This window comes from Sturnira hondurensis, unplaced genomic scaffold (assembly GCF_014824575.4).
Source record: "Sturnira hondurensis isolate 20B ecotype Veracruz unplaced genomic scaffold, ASM1482457v3 Scaffold0010428, whole genome shotgun sequence".
Taxonomy (NCBI): domain Eukaryota; kingdom Metazoa; phylum Chordata; class Mammalia; order Chiroptera; family Phyllostomidae; genus Sturnira; species Sturnira hondurensis.
Genome location: NW_028083059.1, coordinates 8554269 through 8574955, shown reverse-complemented (window position 1 = coordinate 8574955; position 20687 = coordinate 8554269). Strand labels below are relative to the sequence as shown.

The following is a 20687-nucleotide window of genomic DNA, read 5'->3' as shown; positions in this document are numbered from 1 at the left end:
TGCCTTTGTCAAATGTATGTTTAGAAATTTTATCTTAGTATTCTAATGCTTCTGAACTTTCTTTAATTGTAACTAAAGTACTTTTCAAAAAAACTAGATTGCTTTTTAAAATTTATCAATGAAAATGCATTCCATTCCTTTTAATTTCATAACTTCGTTGTAAGGCTTGATGTCTTTGTTGATTGTAGGTTCTATTCCAGTGAAATGATAAACAACTTTTCTAGAAAGGAGACTTTGATTAATGTCAATTTTTATCTCTCAAAAGGATCCTTCCCAGCCATCGGGGTGGAAACGTTTTGCCCCAGCTTCCTGAGAGCAGGGTTTTTAAACAGCATCCAGGCTCCGAATCCAGTGCCAGGGGAAGGATCACTACCCCCCAGGATTCCTGCTGGTAGGTATTTCAGGTGAAATTTTCTGCCACCATATACAGCAGTAGAACTGTGGTCACCATTGATAGATCTACAATGCAGAAATAAGTATTTCTGAGATATGTTGTTGAAAGAAGTGCAAGTGGCTCTTTTAAAAAGGCCGGAATCACATTTATGGTACCCAGTGCTTTGAAATGGCTAAAGGAAGTGGAGGAAGGATCTGTGACCTGAGCACCCAGCTAGCACAGTGCCTCCTCTGCTTTAGGGTGAGTTTTTACATAGAGAAAAGCTAGAGCTTCGGGTCCCAAACTTGCAACTCAAGAACAAAACAAGGATGAACTTAAGTTACTATTGCCACTTAGAACTGGCCAGAAAAGATCATTTGAAACTGAGTGTTACTAACAGAAAAAGCAATTCCATTGCTGGTGAGTTTATAAAGATTTAACTAAAATTCCATTTCATAAAGTAAAAATGATTTAAGGAAAAGCCAGAAAGTAGCAACTTTAAATGAAATTTTTTAAAAAAATTAATGTGCTATTCTCCCTAAAAAGAACAACCTGAGCAAAGCCATATTCTGTCAATGAGAGAAACAAAATATAGGATGTGAAACATTTTAAAATGCAATTTTAAAGTTTAGTAAATCAGCTTGTGAGTTATCCATGGTATTATTGTAATCACAAATTGTTTTTTCTCTGTCATTTTGTAAAATAACAAGGTACCTTCCTCCCTTGTATGTGAAAGATGCAAACTTACTTTATATTTTATATGTCTTAACAAAATAACATGAAGATATTGACTCTTGGAGTTTTTAACCATAATTCTTGTCCTTTTATCATAATCAGTAATTATACTGCAAATTATGGTGATGCTACCAACATATTCAGGACGGCTGGCCCAGGCAGCAGTGTGCTGAAAACATGTGAAAAGCCTGGGAAATCCAATAAAAACAAAATCCCAACATGCGCATTTCTAGCAAAATCATACCAACAAAGCCCAAGCTTCCAATGACATTTGGACATTACATTGACATTTTTCTTTCGCCTTTTAATTATACTCATCTACTTCAAACATCCAAAATGTTAACAAGCTATAAACACGCTTTGATGTCATTTGGTTTTGTCATCGGATAACTGCTGACATGGTCTGACTCCGACCAACATCACCACACCACCACAGTAAGGACCAAAGTCGTGTGAATTGAAAATTAGCGATTTTAAATCTAATGAGTGTTTGCCACTCATTTTATTTCTCCCAGAAATAAATAGGATATCAATTGCATAGGAATTTTTGTTGTTGTTGTTGTTGCAAATATAAAATGTAGCTTTCGTATATATTACTATCTCAGTGATTGGAAATAGAATAGATTATTTTATTTTAATGGCTTAATTCTTCACTTTCAATGACAGATCTCATGTAATTAGGTATGTTTGGCAGAAATGACATAAGAAAGTTCTATTGTTACTTAACTTACTCAAGATCACTGATTAAAAAAGAAAAAAAACCTTGCTTTTTTAGCCCCTGAGAATGATAGAAGCAGTATTATATTTCTGTAACACATACACAGAAACCACTTTTCAGAGAGGGAGCTAAAAGAACACTCTAGTATTCTGTTCTTCTAGGCTTTATGCCAAATTTGCCTCCAGCTTTCATAGTAGGGAAAACTCAGTTCAGTTTTCATGACTTAACTATAAATCAGGTGTAACAAAATGGCTTCATAAAATGTTTATAGATCTAAACTTGTTTCTGTTCCCCAAACTGAAATTAACTCACTTTTCCTAGCTAATATAACTCCTGTGAGCGATCCTTGTATGCTTTCTCCACTACTTTTCAGTAATGACTGCTGTGATTTCCGAGGTAATTTTTATCCTCTTCCATTTAAACTATAGCTTATTTCCCAAGAATTTTCTTTATAATTTTTGTAAAAAGGAATGAAGTCATAATCATGAGTTTTTATTGTTTCATATTTTAAAAAACCCTAAAGTACTTCTCTGCCATGCAGCTGAACCGATGCCCCTGGAAGTTTTGGATAGCAGTTTGAGGGCAGGAAGCAGGCCCCACCTGACCTCTACCATGGCACTGCGAACAGCCGGCCAAAGGCTGATGTCCACTGGGCAGTAACTAACTTGCTTTCTCCCAATTGACTATATGTCACAGTACTTTGAGGATCCCTGAAGACATTTTCTATGTCCTTCAAGAATCACAAAACTTATCCTAATGACAGTACTAATTTAGTTCTCAGTTACTTATTTTAATCAATTTTAAATGAGATACATGTCTTGTATATAATAGTGTCTTCACATTCGCATCACACTGTGCTATCAAGGAGGGATATTTTACAGCACTTAACTTATTTTTACACTAACTGCCATATCAGAATTACTGAATCATGAGACCCAGAAAGCAGGAAAGCCTGAAATAAGTATTTATGTAACAGTTGTCAATTATTTATATTGCTTCCATTTGAACCTCTATATTCAGGGGTTTTACATCCATATATTCAACCAACTGCAAATGAAAGAAAAAAAAAAAACCCAGAAAGTTCCAAAAAGCAAAACTTGAATTTGCCACACCTTGAGCACTGTGCTGAATTCATGCAAATGATGTGTAAGCATACCCTACTGTAGCCTATATGCTATCTCGGTTATATGCATGTGCAACCCATTTTATATAAGGGGCTTCTGCATCCTTGGATTTTGGTATCCTGGTTGTGGGGAAGGGACTGGAATCAATCCAGTGCAGATACCAAGAAACCACTGTGTGTAAACTTTCTCACTTCTAGAAATGTCTAGTAAAAGCTTATTATTCTTAGTTTCAGATAAAGAAAAACACCAGGAAATAATTGGCTGAAAGTTGAATAGCAAGTATATTCATATAATTTAATGCAATGTCTTTCATATAGTAGTCACCCAATAACGTAAGAAAATCACAGGAGAGAAGAGGGGAGAGCAAAAGGTGGGAAGTGAGGGGACAATACTGGAGAGAAGGGGAGATGGGGAGAGAAAGGAAAAATTAGAATGACATAACTGAAATTATGTTTTTAATATACACGTCCTTCCCACTGTATTCTTCCCTATTGAAATCAAATTCTACCCCTTGAAAAGAATGAAAGTGCCTATTCTAAATATGTTATCAGGCATATACTCTCAAATGATAAGCTTTCTCTCTTTGCTATATCTAATTATTTCTTAATTTAATTCTGTAGTCAAACAGTACTTCAAAGTGGGATAGAAAATTTCAACATGACATTGACTACTCATTATACACAGGATCTGAGGCTGGTGACTCACCTTGTGACAGACTCTGCCTCTACCCAAATCCTGTATATTATTAAGAGTTTCACACACTTAACATACACAAATGAAAGCAGACTAATAAAATTTTTGAGAATTAAAATTATGCAATGATAATAATAGAGTAACATATGGACGTTTCACTGATTTGGCTCTCTTTGTCACTTCACAATAACCATCTGTTATTACATAGTGTCTTAAATTTACACAAGATCCCATATCACTATGTGTCTTAAAAACTAAACTTATTTATAAAATGTAAAGGAATATTCATTATCTGATGGTAACTTAGAAAATAATATCCTAGGATGAGTAAGGTTTGGATCAACAAAATTCTAGCTTGCATTTTTCTGTCAGTTTTCTGTCACTTGTGGGAGACTGGAAAATAACATTTTTCACAAATGAAGTCACTCATGTATATAGATTGGATTCTAGGCCAAACTGAAATGTATGCTTTAAACTAACAAGCTTTATCAATTATAAGTGAGGTTTATGAAAGAGGAATCAGTGAAAACAGGCAGGATGTGGGATTTAGAAATGGGGAAATTCTGAAAAAAAAAGAAAATCAGTGTTGAAGATCTCTGTAAGACTTTCTTTGTGGTTGGTCTTGGCTGGTTACTGAGGAGCGGTCCTTCTGAACCCCCCTCTCAGGGGTTCTGCCTGTGTTTTAAGCACAGTGCTGTGCATAGATCACCTCTTTCAACATGTTTACCTCTCAACACCCTTTCCATTGTAGGCACATATTAGGTTCAAAGTAAATGGCAAATATGGAGTGAATAGTTGTCTTCACCTTATTGTCTTGTCAATACCTCTACCTACTCTGCGTCAACTGGCAGGAGAAATATGAGCACATTGAGATTCAAAAGTGAGATTTGCAAATACTTAGTATATAATAATGAAGTTTAATATTATTTCTTTACCCTTTGAAAAGAGATTCAGATGAGCCTTAAACTCAAATAGCCAGACCTTTTCATATTCTCATCACTGTCCCCTGACCAGCAGTGTTAAGAAATGAATTCGCAATCCAGTTTTCTATAAACCAATAACAAATCCATCTAGGCCATTTTTATAACAAAGAGCTTACCATGCTAAGCCAAGAATAAAATGTCTTCAAAGTCCGTTTAATAATGACTATCAATATTTTCTTTATTGTAGTTCATGTGAAATCTTTTCTGATCTGGAGTTGGAGAAAATATCACATGCACTTTTATCAAGTCGACTAATTTTTTTATTCAGAAGACATATAGTTTAGATGTTAGAAATAAGCCAGGAATGACAAATAATGTTGGAGCTCCAGAGACTCTAGGATCTAGTGGATATGAATATATTACCTGGTTTCAATGCAGAAAAGCAATACCACAAATATGTGAGACTAGATGGCAGACTTTTGAGGAATGCATAATGAGCTAAGGAAAATAGGTGTGAAATCAATATGCCAAGAGAAATCAAAAATGGAAAAGTTTATACCTCTTAAATACAATCAAACTGCAATGCACAAAAATCAAGGTAACTCATTTTAATTCTTCATATGTTCAGGCATTCTAAAAAAGTCAATAACTTTGTTTTAAGTTTACAATTTGACATTTTAAAATCACTTTTGACAAGACAATTTCTGTTGACTATAGTTCTTCTGAGGAGAGTTATTCTTTTTATATTTTTGCAGTGTATATGATATTTACCTATTTTATCTTTAACAAAATATTGTTGTAATGAATATACATAAAAGATAAGAGATAGTGGCTCACTTTTTAATAAAATTTTAGGGTAAAAATCTTCTTTCATTGGAGGGGTATATTTTATACATTTCCGCAGTTGAGAATGTTGCCAATGCCCTGAATGAGATGTACACATGTGGATGAGTGAGTGTTTGCATGTACTACTTAAACCAAAAGCTAACTAAAGAAGGGCCTGGCTGGTGTAGCTCAGTGGACTGAGTGTGGGCCTCTGAACCGAAGGGATGCTGGTTCAATTCTCAGTCAGGGGACATGCCTGCGTTGCAGGCCAGGTCCCCAGTGGGGGCACGCATGAAAGGCAACCACACATTGATGTTTCTCTCCCTCTCTTTCTTTTTCCCTTCCCTTGCCTCTAAAGAATAAATAAACAAAATCTTTTTTTAAGAAGCTAACTATAAAAGGAATAAGAAAACTGGATTAAATTTGCAAAGTACAGTTCTTAATAAATGATTCAAAATGTAAACTGTGGTAAAAGTAAAGACCTTCACCTGAATTTCTAACTCCCGATTTCTTTCTTCCTTTGCATTTGTGTGATTTCAAGCCCCAATGGCCACTCAGTGCCCATCCACGCAGTTCTCCCCAAGAGAACTCTCCTTTCCAAAAGTTTGTGCAGCTGCAGGCTTCAGAAGAGAACTCTGGAGAACTGCAATGATTAGAAACTAGATTGGGGACTCTGGGGCCGGACTGGGCAGAAGACCAAGATTATTCTATTTCAGGACTCAGAAGAGGCATAGAGAAGAGAGGGTCACTGGTAAAATGACAAAGAGAATAGGCTCAACCGCAGAAGCACAAGGAAGGTGATGTGAGTGAGTGTATTTAGTCATAAACCCATAAGCAACCCCTTTAAAATACTTTTAACACGGTTAGTTATGGGTTAAACTGTCATTTAAGAACACATCTGGGGATGTACTGATAACTTCTAAAACAAGCACAAGAGGAGCTAGCAGGATAATGTCAAGCTTAAGACAACTTGAAGATACCAGTTAGAATTTAGAAAGTCGGGATGAGAACATTTACAAAATTGAAGGTATAATTTGAACCTTCAAATAACATTCAGTTTATTAAAAACAGTAATCTATTGCAGTTTTGTGAGTTTGAGAAATCCTGTGAACAGATGGCCATGATGTTGGGGTACAGGTCGTGAACTCAGATTCCTTATGGATTATGCTTTCTTTCTTGGCCAAAAATGACATAGACTCTCTTCCCTCAAAAAAATGTATACGAAAAAAGACAAAAAATACCTTAAAACCCTTTGAATGATTTCCAATTTTTTACTAGTTCTTTTTACTTCCCTGCTATCAGACTCTTTAAGCAGTTTCAGCCTTTGACTTTAGCTATGCCTTCTTATAAACATAACCGTTTCTTTTGTCTTACAGCCTTGACTCCTTTCTAAATGTTTGCATACAATTTCAGAAGGTTTCTGGAACCCTGAATCTGCAAATGAAGAAACTTGTGTTGCTAAAAAGTCAATGTTCTATATATAAAGTTATATTTAACTGACACAGTGAGCATTGCCATCTTTATGTAAGACTGGCAGTGCATTAAAAAAATACAGAGCTGCAGGATGCATTTGATATCAAGGTCTTCAACATTTACAAAGAGAATTTCTTTTTTTTGTACTGCCGGAAAGACATGAAAAATCTCAAAAGAGCCTTTGAATAATCTCCCAGCTTTTTCTAGTTCTTTTTACTTCTCTATTTTCAGATTCTTTAAATAGTCTTAGCCTTTGGCCTTACTATGCCTTCTGATTAGCACAAGTGCTTCTTTTATCTTTCTATCATTTGAATAAGCTTGAATCTTAAAAATCTGGATCTTACCTATATGACTGCTTAAATTCTCAATTGAGAACATATCTATTCCCTAAAGATCTTGCTTTATTATTATAAACTGGGCTGTCTGTTTTGGTCCTATTCAAAGACACAAATCAACACTTTCAAAAGATTTACCCAAGAGTGTTTTTTCTCCCAAAGAAATATTCTGAAAAACTTTACATGGCTTTCTAAATTAACTGAGTATCCATGTGAGTCAGCATTTAGTCTTTGTGCCGGTAGGGATTGTCGTGTCAATGTGTTTTCGCTTAAATTGGAAACATTACAAGAAATTGAACTGCTCAAATGCCTCGTCCCCTTTGGAGAACCACACGGACTGCCACAGGGCAGCATGAATGAGTGGCCTTGTGAGCTGCTGGGTCACTTAGGAACGTGAGTAAGGTGGGGACAGACCAGCCCCGTTCAAATCATGTCTCATGTCAGCATTTGCTCTTTTTTTTTACCTTGTAAGAAAAAGCACAGTGGAAGTTGCCCTATGGCACAATCATGGTTTTTCACGGTTCTGTTCACAGAGGTCATACAGGGAGTGTATTTAGCAAAATTGAATTAAAAAGTAGAAATTATGCTTCTTACAAGTGTTTCAGAAAAGACTGAAAAATAACATTTTTCATGGAAGGAAAAAAGGAAAGTAGTCAGTAGTTTAATTTATATCATGTGTATGATTCATTCAACAAATATTTTCTCCATTATAATTAAAGTTTCACCATAAATAACCTGTGTAGTTAAGATACTTCAACTATGGCCTGTCTAGTTAGTTTTTTATTTTTTAATTTCCTTTGATTAGTGCATGATACAAAAGACCGAAAAACGAATATTTGATTATTTCTGTAACCACAACACACTTTTGAAGCCAGAAGCAAATCAAAGCATTTGAAACACTTCTGGAAAATACGATATTTTTACTTTCTCCAAAAGCTTCAGAACTCTTTTCTAAGACATTCAGGATGTGTTAATAGTTTTGCCAATGTCCTTCCCAGAGGTTTTGTAGAAACATATCACATGTTACTCCTAAAGTTCTCATGTGTGACTTTTAAACCTGAAATTTCAACCTGTGAAGTTCAGTCTTTTTAATCCTTTTATATGAATATTAAGGATAAACAAAAATAAATTATAAGGAACCTTAAAATCATTATCATAAACTGATATCGGAAGATGGGGAAAGCAAAACCTAAAGCTTTTTCTCAGCGAACTTCCTTAGCACGTATTTCCTGTTTATGTAGAATACTATAGGGCTACTATTTCCTGTTTATGTAGAATACTATAGCAAAACTATACTGTTTTGCTTTCTGGGGCTTTTGAATTCTAGAACTTCTCAAAGACAAAACAAAGGCAAAACAGCGTCCAGTCCATCATGCCTTTCCAGGATGTGTTTCTAAGATGAGGCATTGAGATTTAGGGTAATACTCTATGTTCTCCAGATTACATATGGAGCCAAATATTATCCGGATGAATAACAACATGGCCAAGCACTCAGACCCAAACCAGATTGCCTGGCTCCAAGCCCAAGCTCTGCCGATTGCACATTGTGTGACTGGACAAGTTGCTTGAACTCTCAGTACATTGATAATCTTATCTGTTCAATTGAACCAGTGATTACACTCTCCACATGGGTTGATGTGAGGACTAAATGAGTTAACACATGTAAAACCCTTAGAAAAGTGCCTAGTACATTGAAGAGCTTATTTTTAAAAGTAATTTATTATTATAACTGTACTAATTTAGAGTATCTATTTCTAAAGTATCTACCACAAAGAGTTTTCATATGAAGAACAAAGGCAGCATAAAATTATTTCACATACAGTTTAATTTGGTTTTGAACTTAGACATTATATAGTTTTTCAAGTCGTGAGAATTCTCTGATGTTTTTTTTAATATTTTATTGTTTATTGTCTTTTTTTCTATTACCATTTATCCCCCTTTTAGCCTCTTCTACCCCAGCCTACCTCCTGTCCCCACATACCATCTGATATGTTTTGTTCCTTGCCACCTATTGATTATTGCATAATCAGTTATATCTTTTATAATAATCAGAAAGCAAAAAAATCAAAAATCAATTTCAAAACAAATGTTTTTAATTTGATCATTATCATTATTTACTTTTATTTTTATCTTTTTAAATCGTTATTCAAGTATAGTTTTCTCCATTTTCCCCAACCACTCCTTATAATGTAAATATAATATGAAATCAGGAAAGCCATTTTTTTTAAATTCATGTGATTAAAATTTTGCAATATGGTTAGTGTCTTATAGTGATGACACATTTTCACATCAGGCATCTCTGGCAGTCTCTTTGTCAATGAGACACTTCTGATTAAGAGGAAACACTTTCTCCCAGATGATAATTTTCAGTAGAAAGAAAGACAGTACGGAGGGTGATGAAAGTAATGACTGCAACGCCAAGCCGCTGCTCCCTGGGACTGGCAGGAAGGTTGTGTCCCATCTTTAGCCTCACACCTTCTGTTTGCTCTAGAACAAACCAGAGGAAGAAATGCTAGTGCTTTTGTAATGCAGATCATCCTCCTCGTTTCTGCTCAGCTGTTTTGTCACCAAATAATATAATGTATTCTTCAGCATTTCCCCAAGGACAGTGGAATAACCTCTACATTTTGAAAAAGCAAAATGAAGAAATTAAGAGAACCGAATTAGCATAGTTTTATAGGTTTAGAAGTTTCAAATAACTCCAAGGTTAAAATCAATTCCAGATTTATTATAAAACCTGTTGTTACAGGTACAAATCTGTAAACAGAGCATAAAAGATACAACATAGCTTGATAGAGGGAAATGCAAATCTACTTTCTATAGAAGCTGTTCCTAAAATATATATATATATATTACAATATGTTATTTATGGTAATAAAATACATGTTTTAATTATCTTAGGTTAGAAGAAACCATCTTGCTCATTAAAGCAACTTCAAACCTGTTGATTTCAGCTGTATAGGATTTAAAATGAGCTTTAAGATTATCAGGAAAGCTTCTAAATATATTGACCTTAGTCATGTTTAATAATGAACCTTCTTAACTCTGAAAGCCAATTTTTAACTTAGAACTGAACAACTAGTCCGTAAAGGAGGATATAATATTCCCATTTATCCATTCTTTAAACTGTCATTGTGCACTTTAATATCTTGTATCAGGTACTCTTCTCTGTATTTTAAACGCATCTCATTTAATATCATACCTCAGGCAATGAAGGAGGTATTAAACCACCTCCTGTTATTATGTAATAATATGCATTATACAAAAATACAAATGAGGCATATATAGTATACAAATGCGGAGACTGAGGCAGGGAGACGATAACTGAGTTATTAAAGCTCACTTGCCCAAAGTGAAAAAAGTCTTTAATATCCTGCTCTCTGACACTAATCCCATAGCTTCTAACTACACTGTGCTTAGTACACAAGGAATAAGGTAACCAGCCATCCCAGTTTGTCTGGGACATGAGAATTTCAGTGCTAAAACTAGGAATTTACTGTCATATAAAACATAACTCACAGTCATTTTTACTGTGCTATAGGATATAAAAGAATGTTCATGTCCACACCATAGTATAGTAAAATAAGGAGATGATCCATTTTTATAAAACTACTTTTTGCTGCAGAGTACACAAATATAACAAGAAGGACAAAGCACACAAGAGAATCAAAGTAAATGTACAGCAGCATGTTCGAGTGAGACATAGACAGCTATCATGAGACACAGTACTAATTGTATGCTTTCTCATCTAAGCCTTTGAAAAATCATATATAGTATGTAATATATCTCCATTTTATGTATGCAAAAACTGAGAGAGCTAAAATAACTTGCCCAAGTTCATGCAGCTAAGGTATTAGAGCTGAAATTTGATTTGTGCTTTTTCTTTTTTTGTGTGTGCTTTTTCTTCAAAACTGTATTTTACAATGCAAATAATTTAGGCTTTATCAATTTGTCATTCAGTTATTTCAGTGTCTGTTTCTTGGTCTAGAATTATTTTTAGAGAACACCTTTATGTGTGTGTTTCCTCTGGCATTTTATTCAAAAAATATAATTGAGTACCTGCTCTAGAGACTAGCTGTGTGCTCAGTAGTGAAGTTACAGAGAAGTGTTAAGCACAAGTCCTGACCTTGAGGGCATTTCCAAGTGGGAGGCAGACACCTACCAAGTGAACATTGACACGGTACCAGACTGTTATGAAATTGTTGGATTAAGATATAAAGGGAGGAGAGGCCCTGGCTGGTGTAGCTCAGTGGATTGAGCATGGGCCTTCGACTCAGACGATGGCGGTTCGATTCTCAGTCAGGGCACATGCCTGGGTTGCAGGCCAGTTCCCTGCAGGCCAATTTCCAGCAGGGGACGCATGAAAGGCAACCATACATTGTTGTTTCTCTCCCTCTCTCCTTCCCTTCCCCTCTAAAGATAAATAAATAAAATCTAAAAAAAAAAAAGATATAAAGGGAGGAGAAAGTAAACAATCAAGTCTTTCTAAATTGGGAAGTATTCATGAGAGAATTGACACTGGAGATGGCATCCAAGCTGCGCTCTTTTTTCAAGTACATGATTTGCCACGTGGAGATATTGGGAAGACAGTCTTTCAAAGAGAGAGGAAGGTGGGAGTAGAGTCATACTTTAGGAGACATGAGTTACCTAGAGAATTTGAAAAACAGGAGTTAGGGGAGTAGGAGGAAGTAAAAGATAATACCAGAAACAAAAGTAAAGGAAGGATTGTAAAGGAACTTGATTGTCAAGCAATTTCGACTTTAATCCTGCAGCAAACAACACAATAACTAAAACAGCCCTTAAAGGGGGTTGGGATATTAGACTTTTGTAGTAATTGACAGTTAATTATGTTTATCCCCCTTTCCGCTATGTCCTCCATGAGAGCGGAGATCTTGTGTTGATCGAAAATGTTTCTCCAGAAACCAGAAATAATACGTAGTAGGCATTATAAATACATATTTGATATATCACTCTGAATGGTCAATATAATGGTTGTACAGGCATTAGCAAGTACAACTAGTAAAGGATTATTGTAATAAATCGAGCAAAACAAAGGCAGAATGTGAGCAGTGGTCATTTTCTATAGAAGAGCGCAACTTAATAACTTACAGACCAAGAGGGGTTTGATAAAGTGAGAAGTTCAGTATTACAGTAGGGCTCAAACCTGGGTAACTGGATGGATGGTGACATTTTAATCAAAACAGGAATGTGAGATGAAATAAAAACTTCTGGAGAAATATTAACAGTTTGCTTGAGACATGATCTGATAATCACCAGGCAAGAGTATAAGAGAAAATAATTCCCCAATGTTAGTACTTATCTTGTGACTGAAAAGAATTGTCTAATATAACTTTGTTCAAATGTATATCACCCACATCTTTTGAATGCCAAGGAGGGGTAAGAAAATTATTTCATTTATTATCAAATCTATTTGAGACTATACTTCACTATGTCTAAGCAGAAACAGAGAAGGAAGAAATACATTAAGTAACTAGCTTAAAAGTACTGAAAAATAACCAGGTCTTAGATTTATTGGTTTTTTGTATCATTTTTTACACTCTATTATATTGATTTCTTCTCTAATCTTTATTATTCCCTTCTGTTCCTTTGGGTGCTTTGTTTGTTGTTCTTTTTCAAGTTCCTTTAAGTGTGAAGTTAGATTATTTATTTGAGCTTTCTCTTGTTTAGTAAGATAGGCCTGCAATGCTATGAATTTCCCTTTTAGGATTGCTTTCTCAGTGTCCCACAGATTTTGGATTGCTATGCCCTCGTTTTCATTTGTTTCAACATATATTTTAATTTCTTCCTTGACCTTGTTGACCCATTCATTACTTAATAACATGGTATTTAGCTTCCATGTCTTTGCATGTTTTTCTTGTTCTTCTTGTGGTTGATTTCTAGTTTTATAGCATTGTGGTCTCAGAGTTGCTTGATATGACTTCAGACTTCTTAAATTTACTAAGATTTGTTTTGTGTCCGAATATGTGGTCCATCCTAGAAAATGTTTCATGTACACTTTGAAAGTAGGTAGAGTCTGCTGTTTGGAGGTAAAATGCTCTGAAGATATTAAATCCACTTAATCTAGTGTGTCATTGAAGGCTGTCTCCCATGATCTTCTGTCTGGATGATCTATCCATTCAAGTCAATAGAATCCCCAACTATGACTGTATTTCCATTGTTCTCTCCTTTTATGTCCATCAAGATTTGCTTTACATATGTAGTTGCTCCTATGTTGGGTGCATAAATGTTTACTAGGGTTACATCCTCTTGTTGGATCGTTCCCTTTATCATTGTGTCATGTCTTTCTTTGTCCCTTACTATAGCCTTGGATTTGAAGTCTATTTTGTCAGATATAAGTAGTGCTACCTCAGCTTTTTTTTCTTTTCATTTTCAGGAAATATCTTTTTCCTTCACTTATATTCTGTGTGTAACTTTCAATCTAAGATGTGTCTCTTGGAGGCAGGACACATGTGGGTCTTATTTTCTTATCCATTCAGCTACCCTATGTCTTTTTGGTTGTAGCATTTAATTCATTTACATTTAAGGTGATTATTGATAGATACACATATATAGTGCCATTTTATTGTTAGACTATTTTCCTCTGTTTTTTTTTTCTTTCCTTTTTTCTTCTTCTTTTTAAAGCAAGCCCTTTAACATTTGTTGCAGTACTGGTTTGGTGTTAGCAAACTCCTTTATCTTTTTCTTGTCTGGGGAGCTCCTTATTTCTTCTTTGATTTTTAAATGATTCTTGATATTACTGACTGCACATTAGAAATTGCCAAACTGATACAAAATACTTCAATACACCTAGCACAAACTCGTTATTTGTGTGAAAAGATTAAATCTCTATAATCCCCTTCTTTCACAAATCATCACTGAAGCAAAAAAGAAAAATAGCATTTTACTCAGAATATAGTTTCCCCAAGATTTAAAGAATGACTTTTTTCTTTGCTTTAACAATAGCACAAGAAAAGTATGTACTTATCATCATATGTTTTCTTAATACCATCTACATTAAATTATTTAACTGTTGGGAAGTTGCCAATTTGAGAAAGATTTATTCGTAAATAGTTTATAAAAGTTCCAATTAAAGAAAACAATTGTTCTTACAACAGAAAAAATGACATGGAATCTTATGATCAGTTGTGTGCAAAGTATAAATATGTGGTTTCTTACAAGATCTTGATTTATGATAACAGAAAAAATAAAATCAAAATACACTTTTAAAAATTAATAAAATATCTATAACCTTTTCTGGACTAGTTAGGGAAAAACAAAGAAAATCATTTCTTGCCTGTGATCTGTACAAATATTTTTGAAGATTTCTTAAGTGAGACTGATGAGACTTCTGAAAACGATCTGTGGGTTCTGAGGCTTGAATCGTAGAGTTTGTCCACTAATGTCAGTACTATGCAGACACTAAGTTAATTCTGTGATGAGGATCTTGGAGTAAGTGGCTAAAATTGTTAAAAATGAAATAAAGTGAAATATTTTGAACAATGTAAAAATTAGCATTAATCACCTCCAAATACATTTTCCAAGAGCAATAGTGCAATGCATTGTTTTTACGCATTAAAAAATAAGACCAAAACAGCACTGTTACCAATGAGTTCTCTCACCTAATCAAGTATTTAAAGAATACCATCCTAACTTCCATAATTTCCCTTAGACTTATCCATTTCCTTGATTATAAAATGTAATCGTGAACTGTGAAGTTGCTTTTAATCTTTACAGTGTAACTAACTCCCCTATCAGAAACTCCTAGGAAACAAATTATAGGTTAGATGCCAACAGTATTCTTAAAAAAAGAAATTCCTTAGTTTAGTAACAGCTGCTCTCAATTGACGCTGCTGGACAAAATACAAAAGATGCAGAGTTCAGGTGTGAAGCTTCTAATTCACAAGAAACCTAGGGAGTCTTATTTTGATCCTTTATTGTGTTTAATGAGAAGATTAAACTTGTCAGTAATGAATTTTAGAATTGCAAAGACTATTTCCCAAGAAACTATAAATAGAACTAATTTCAAAGTACTTTGTATTCATGTAGATCAGAATCTTGCTGCAATACTTCAGAGTTACTTTTTTAGGAATTGTGAAACTGATTAGAAAAATCAACTTGTTTCTTTGAAGCACCTGCTCTGCTCAGTGGCAGGGGAGGTGGCATTGAGACACCCAGGGAACAGGGATACAAAGCATCTATGGGAAATTAAGAAAAACTCTAAAACCATCCACATTTCATGGTGCAGACAAAGACGTGATGGGAATGCAACTGTAGAAAATATCACTGTGGGAAATTCTCAAGGGAGAGGTGCAGTGTATACATTCTGCGGTGCTATTACAGAGAGAAGCAGGTTGGGAGGTAATCCTGGAAGGGGAATACCAAGAGGAAAGGCTGAAGAAGGCAGAAATGAAGAGGTATAGGCTATAACAACAACTGATGGATCAGGAAATGATAAGGCTTGTTAGGAAAGATGAGGATTGACTAACAGAGCCTTACGGCTTTGATCTATAAATAGTGTCTGTGAGGTACATGACATGTAGACTAAGAGTTTAAATTCTGAGACAGACTGCCTGACACTCCCACTTATCAGTGTTTTGACTTTAGGCAAGTGGTCTAATTTTCTATCCCTCAATTTTCTGATCTGTGTAATAGGGCTAATAATAGTATGTATCAATATAAGTGAAGTGCTTGCAAACTTTTTTTATTCTAAAGAGACTGATATTCTTAGAGAGAGGATAAATATTTTTAAATATATTATTTAAATCTACCTATGTTTCTTGCCCTGGCTGGTGTGGCTCAGTGGCTTGAGTGCTGGCCTATGAACCAAAGGGTCGCCGGTTCAATTCCCAGTCAGGGCACATGCCTGGGTTGCAGGCCAGGTCCCCAGTAGGAGACAGATGAGAGGCAACCACACACTGATGTTTCTCTCCCTCTCTTTCTCTCTCCCTCCCCTGCCTCTATAAATAAATAAATAAATAAATAAAATCTTTTAAAAATATGTTTCTCTAGCACAATGGTCAAGATAGATTGAAAAGTTTTGACTATGGGCAGAGAAGTCAGGCAGTTATTGAAGTAACCCAACATTTTCCCTTAACACCTATAATTCATTTTACTTCAAGGTAGAATATTGGTCTCATATTTTTATATTTAAGTATTCAGAGGGCCTTTTATTTTCCCCTGCATACCAACCAGATGTTTGCATCAGGCTCCTATCTCTAAGCTCTTTGTTACCAATGGCCAAATAAAAGAGTTCGTAACACACTTTCAGAGTTAAAACCTGATCTTCTGGGTTACTGCCTACGATAGTGCCGACAGTTCATCTGACCTCAATATTTTCTAATAAAGATCCTGATCTGTATTTGGGTGAAATGAATGACTTTAAGGAGCATTGTAGAAATCCAACAAAATGAATGTCTTCTTTGGATTCTAATTCGATGCACGATAAATTAAGAACTTAATTACCACATTTAACCTTTAGAATATCTTTCTTTAAAATGTAGACTCAACTGTAAAAATCTAGCATTTGAAGACATTTACTAATTTGTTGCCATCACCCTTTATAACCCACAAGGTTTTGAGTTCATAAAAGGGACATGAATTACGTGAGACCTAGCATTTCTATGACTGGTGCACATAATTTCTTTCTAGATCTTCTTTGTGCTCACGAGGAAAAAGTCTGTGCACAGTGCAGGTTAAACTGCTAAAAATTCCAATGAGAAGCAAGAAATAAAGATGTAAAAAGTAAATATGCCATCCATACATGTTTATTTCAGGTAAATAACATTTTCCCTTTATCTGAAATGAGTTTATCATTTTAAACTTGGGAAATTGGGCCGAACAAATAGATTCTTTACTTTGAAGCAAATCAAAGTTATTTATGCCAAATATTCTACCTAGTATGTGCATTAGGAGCCGTAACAATTGCAAATAGATATGATAGAAAAGAAATGATGTTTAGTTGCTGATTTTAGCTTCTCCACTAGACTATGAAATCAGAGTTACTTATTTTTCATGTACTGCCATCATTGTTCTGTTGATTTAATATATCTCTAATAAAGAGATGATCAAGCATTATTACAAATCCCACCAACTTTGTAGCATTCATCAATCTACTGACATTTTTCTACTTTAAAGCCCTTAAAAGCAGACTATAACCGATGGCTTATAATTTCTTAAGGAGAATTTATGAATTTCTCTTCTTCTGCTTTGCCTTAGTGATATTTCAGAAATGCTCAGTCTCATGTAATTCAGCCACAATTGCTGCCCCGATAGGAGAAGGCAAACCATGAGTGTCAAAAAAGCTGTGGTAACTGTTGTAACCTTGACTTTAGCTTGTCGACGATCTTTTAAGGAACAGCTCAGGACAAAAAATATAGAATCTAAACAAACAAGTGATCACAGGGCTTTCGAAAAGGATGTACTTAATTCTTTTGTAATCTAATTTTAATTCATGTCCTTTCTATGAAATCAAAAGAGTTAATGCTATAAAGAAATGGAGACATGCCTGTGTATAATGAGTACTTTTCTAGCAACATGTAAGAAAATGAAACTCCTATTAATAAACTACAAATAATTTAGCTGCCACAGCTGGAAAGCTCTAGCTGCAGCGCATGGTTCTCTAATTGCTCTGATCCTGTATTCTCCTCTCCATGCAGGCCGACCAGTGATGATCGTGGTGGAATACATGGAGAATGGGTCCCTAGACTCCTTTTTGCGGGTGAGGTTATTTTTTCTAATGGCATTTGAATAAGCTATTTTGAGTTCTAGATTTAAATCATTTATCATAAATTAATTTTTGTATAATGTGATTCAGGGATTTTTTTTTAATGAAGAATAGCAACATTTTCTCTAGGGTGCATTTCTCTGATACTGTGATATATTACTAAGTGTTACTAAGTGGGAGAATATACACACAATGTAATTGCTTTCTCTTATAAATTTACTTGCCATGTTAATATATCTGTATTTCAAATGATGTTATAAAGAATGAGTTTGAATGAAACTTAGTTACTTCACATAGATGTTTATTTTGCTTTATCAGACTTAACTCTTTAGCATATTTTATGCATTGTCTATAATGCTGAACCCTTTCAATTGATGTATATTGATCAATAATGACTCAGATTGATATCAGAAAACTGGTTCAATCAAATTTATCCCTCTTAAATTCATTTGGCTGGCTATTCAGAAAGCAAAATGCAAAAGAGTAAAAGTCTAGCAGAGATTTTTTTCTAGAACAAAAAATTTTAAAGTACTTTTTAAAGTGACTTTTCCTTGTATGTATGATGTAAACAAAAATCATTTGTTTTATATACATACATGCCTTGGTCATAATGTGGATTCAGATCCAGACCATCACAATAAAGTAAATAATCACAATAAAGCAAATCACAATTATTTTATTTCCAAGTGCATATAAAAGTTATCTTTACACTATACTGTAGTCTGTTAAGTGTGCGATATCATTATGTTTATAAAAGCAATATACATACCTTAATTTAAAAATGCTATATTACTAAAAAAAATGTTAAGCATCATCTGAGCCTTCAGTGTCCTAATCTTTTTGCTGGTCTTGCCTCAAGGTTGGTGGCTGCTGACTGATCACAATGGCAGTTTCTGAAGGCTGGGGTGGATGTAGCAATTTCTTCAAATAAGACAACGATGGGGTTTGCCACATAGATCAACTCTTCCTTTCACAGACAGTTTTTCTCTAGCGTGTGATGCTGTTTGATAGCATTTTACCCATAGACTGTCTTTGAAAATTGAAGTCCATCCTCTCAAACCCTGCTGCTGCTTTATCAACTAAATCTGTATTCTACTCCAAATCCTTGTTGCCATTTCAACAGTCTTTGCAGCATCTTCACCAGGAGTAGATTCCATGTCAGGAAAACACTTTTGTTCATCCATTAGAAGCAACTCCCCAGCTCTTAAAGTTTTATCATGGGAATGCAGCAATTCAGTCACATCGTCAGGCTCCACTTCTAGTTCTGGTTCCAACACATCTGCAGCTACTTCCTCCGCTGGAGTTTTAAACCTTCACGTCATCCATAAGGGTTGGAATCAACTTCTTCCTAATTCCTTTTAATTTTGATATTCTGATGTCTTCTCATGAATCATGAGTGATCTTAATGGCATCTAGAATGGTGACTCATTTCCAGAAGGTTTTCAGTTGACTTTGCCCAGATATATCTGAGGAATCACTACCTATGGCAGCAATGGCCATATGAAATGTATTTCTTAAGTAATAAAACTTGAAAGTGGACATGACTCCTTGAACCATGGGCTGAAGAATGAATGTTGTGTTACCCGGCATAAAAACAACATTAATCTCACTATACATCTACAAAGCTCTTGAGTAACCAGATACATTGTCAATGAGCAGTAATATTTTGAAAGAATTTTTTTTCAGAGCAGTGGGTCTCAACAATAGGCTTAAAATATTCAGTAAAGCAGGTTGTAAACAGATGTGCTGTCTTCCAGGCTTTGTACTTCCATTTATAAAGCACAGGCAGGGAAGATTTAGCATAATTCTTAAGGGCTATAGGATTTATGGCATAGTAAATGAGCACTGCCTTCAACTTAAAGTCACTAGCACATTAGCCCCTAACAAGAGAGTCTCCTGTCCTTTAGTGCTGTGAAGCCAAGGATTAACTTCTCTGTAGCTATGAAAGCTGTAGAAGGCTATTTCATCTACCCTGACAATCTGTTGTTTAGTGCAGCTACCTTCATTGACGATCTTAGCTAGATCTTCTAGACAACTTGCTGCAGTGTCTTCATTAGCACTTGCTACTTCGCCTTGCCCTTTTATGTTATGAGGATAGCTTCTTTCCTTAAACCTCATGAACCAACTTTTGAAAGCTTCAGACTTTTCTTTTGCAGCTTCCACACCTCTCTCAGCCTTTGCTTTGTATTAGGGTTTGGTTTAAGGGCATGTTGGACTGGTTTTATCTTCTGTCCAGTTCACTAGCACTTTTTTTCATATTAACAATAAAGCTGTTTTAATTTCTTATTACTCCTGTGTTCACTGGAGTAGCACTTTTAATTTTCTTCAAGAACTTTTCCTGTACATTCACAACTTGTATAACTGGCACAAGCCCAGATCTCAGCCTTTCTCTACTTTTGACGTGCCTTCCTCACTAAACTTCGGTATCTCTGGCTTTCGATTTAAAGTGAGAGACATGCAACTCTTCCTTTTACTTGAACACTTAAGAGGCCATTGTAGGGTTAGTGATTGGCCTAATTTCAATATCATTGCGTCAAAAGGTACAAGTAAGCCCAAGAGGAGAGAGAGCCAGAGAGAGAGGATCAGGGTGGGAGAGGAGAGAGAGAGAAAGAAATGAGGCACTACCTGATTGAGGGAGCAGTAGGAACACACACAGCTTTTATTAAGTTCACTGATCATGACACCCCCAAACAATTACAATAATAACATTAAAGACCACTGATCACAGATCACCATAACAAATATAAAAATAATAAAAATGTTGA

At 35.1% G+C, this 20687-nt stretch overlaps 1 protein-coding gene across 2 annotated transcripts in view; it reads left to right on the top strand.

The window, feature by feature from the left end:
- Nucleotides 1-20687, top strand: part of EPHA6 (EPH receptor A6) — an 898848-nt gene that overhangs the window by 722045 nt on the left and 156116 nt on the right. For both annotated transcript variants that reach the window (XM_037058993.1, XM_037058992.1), the window contains exons 12-13: nucleotides 266-391; nucleotides 17855-17916. In XM_037058993.1, the coding sequence (XP_036914888.1) occupies nucleotides 266-391; nucleotides 17855-17916 (188 nt within the window). The remainder of the gene's footprint in view (nucleotides 1-265; nucleotides 392-17854; nucleotides 17917-20687) is intronic.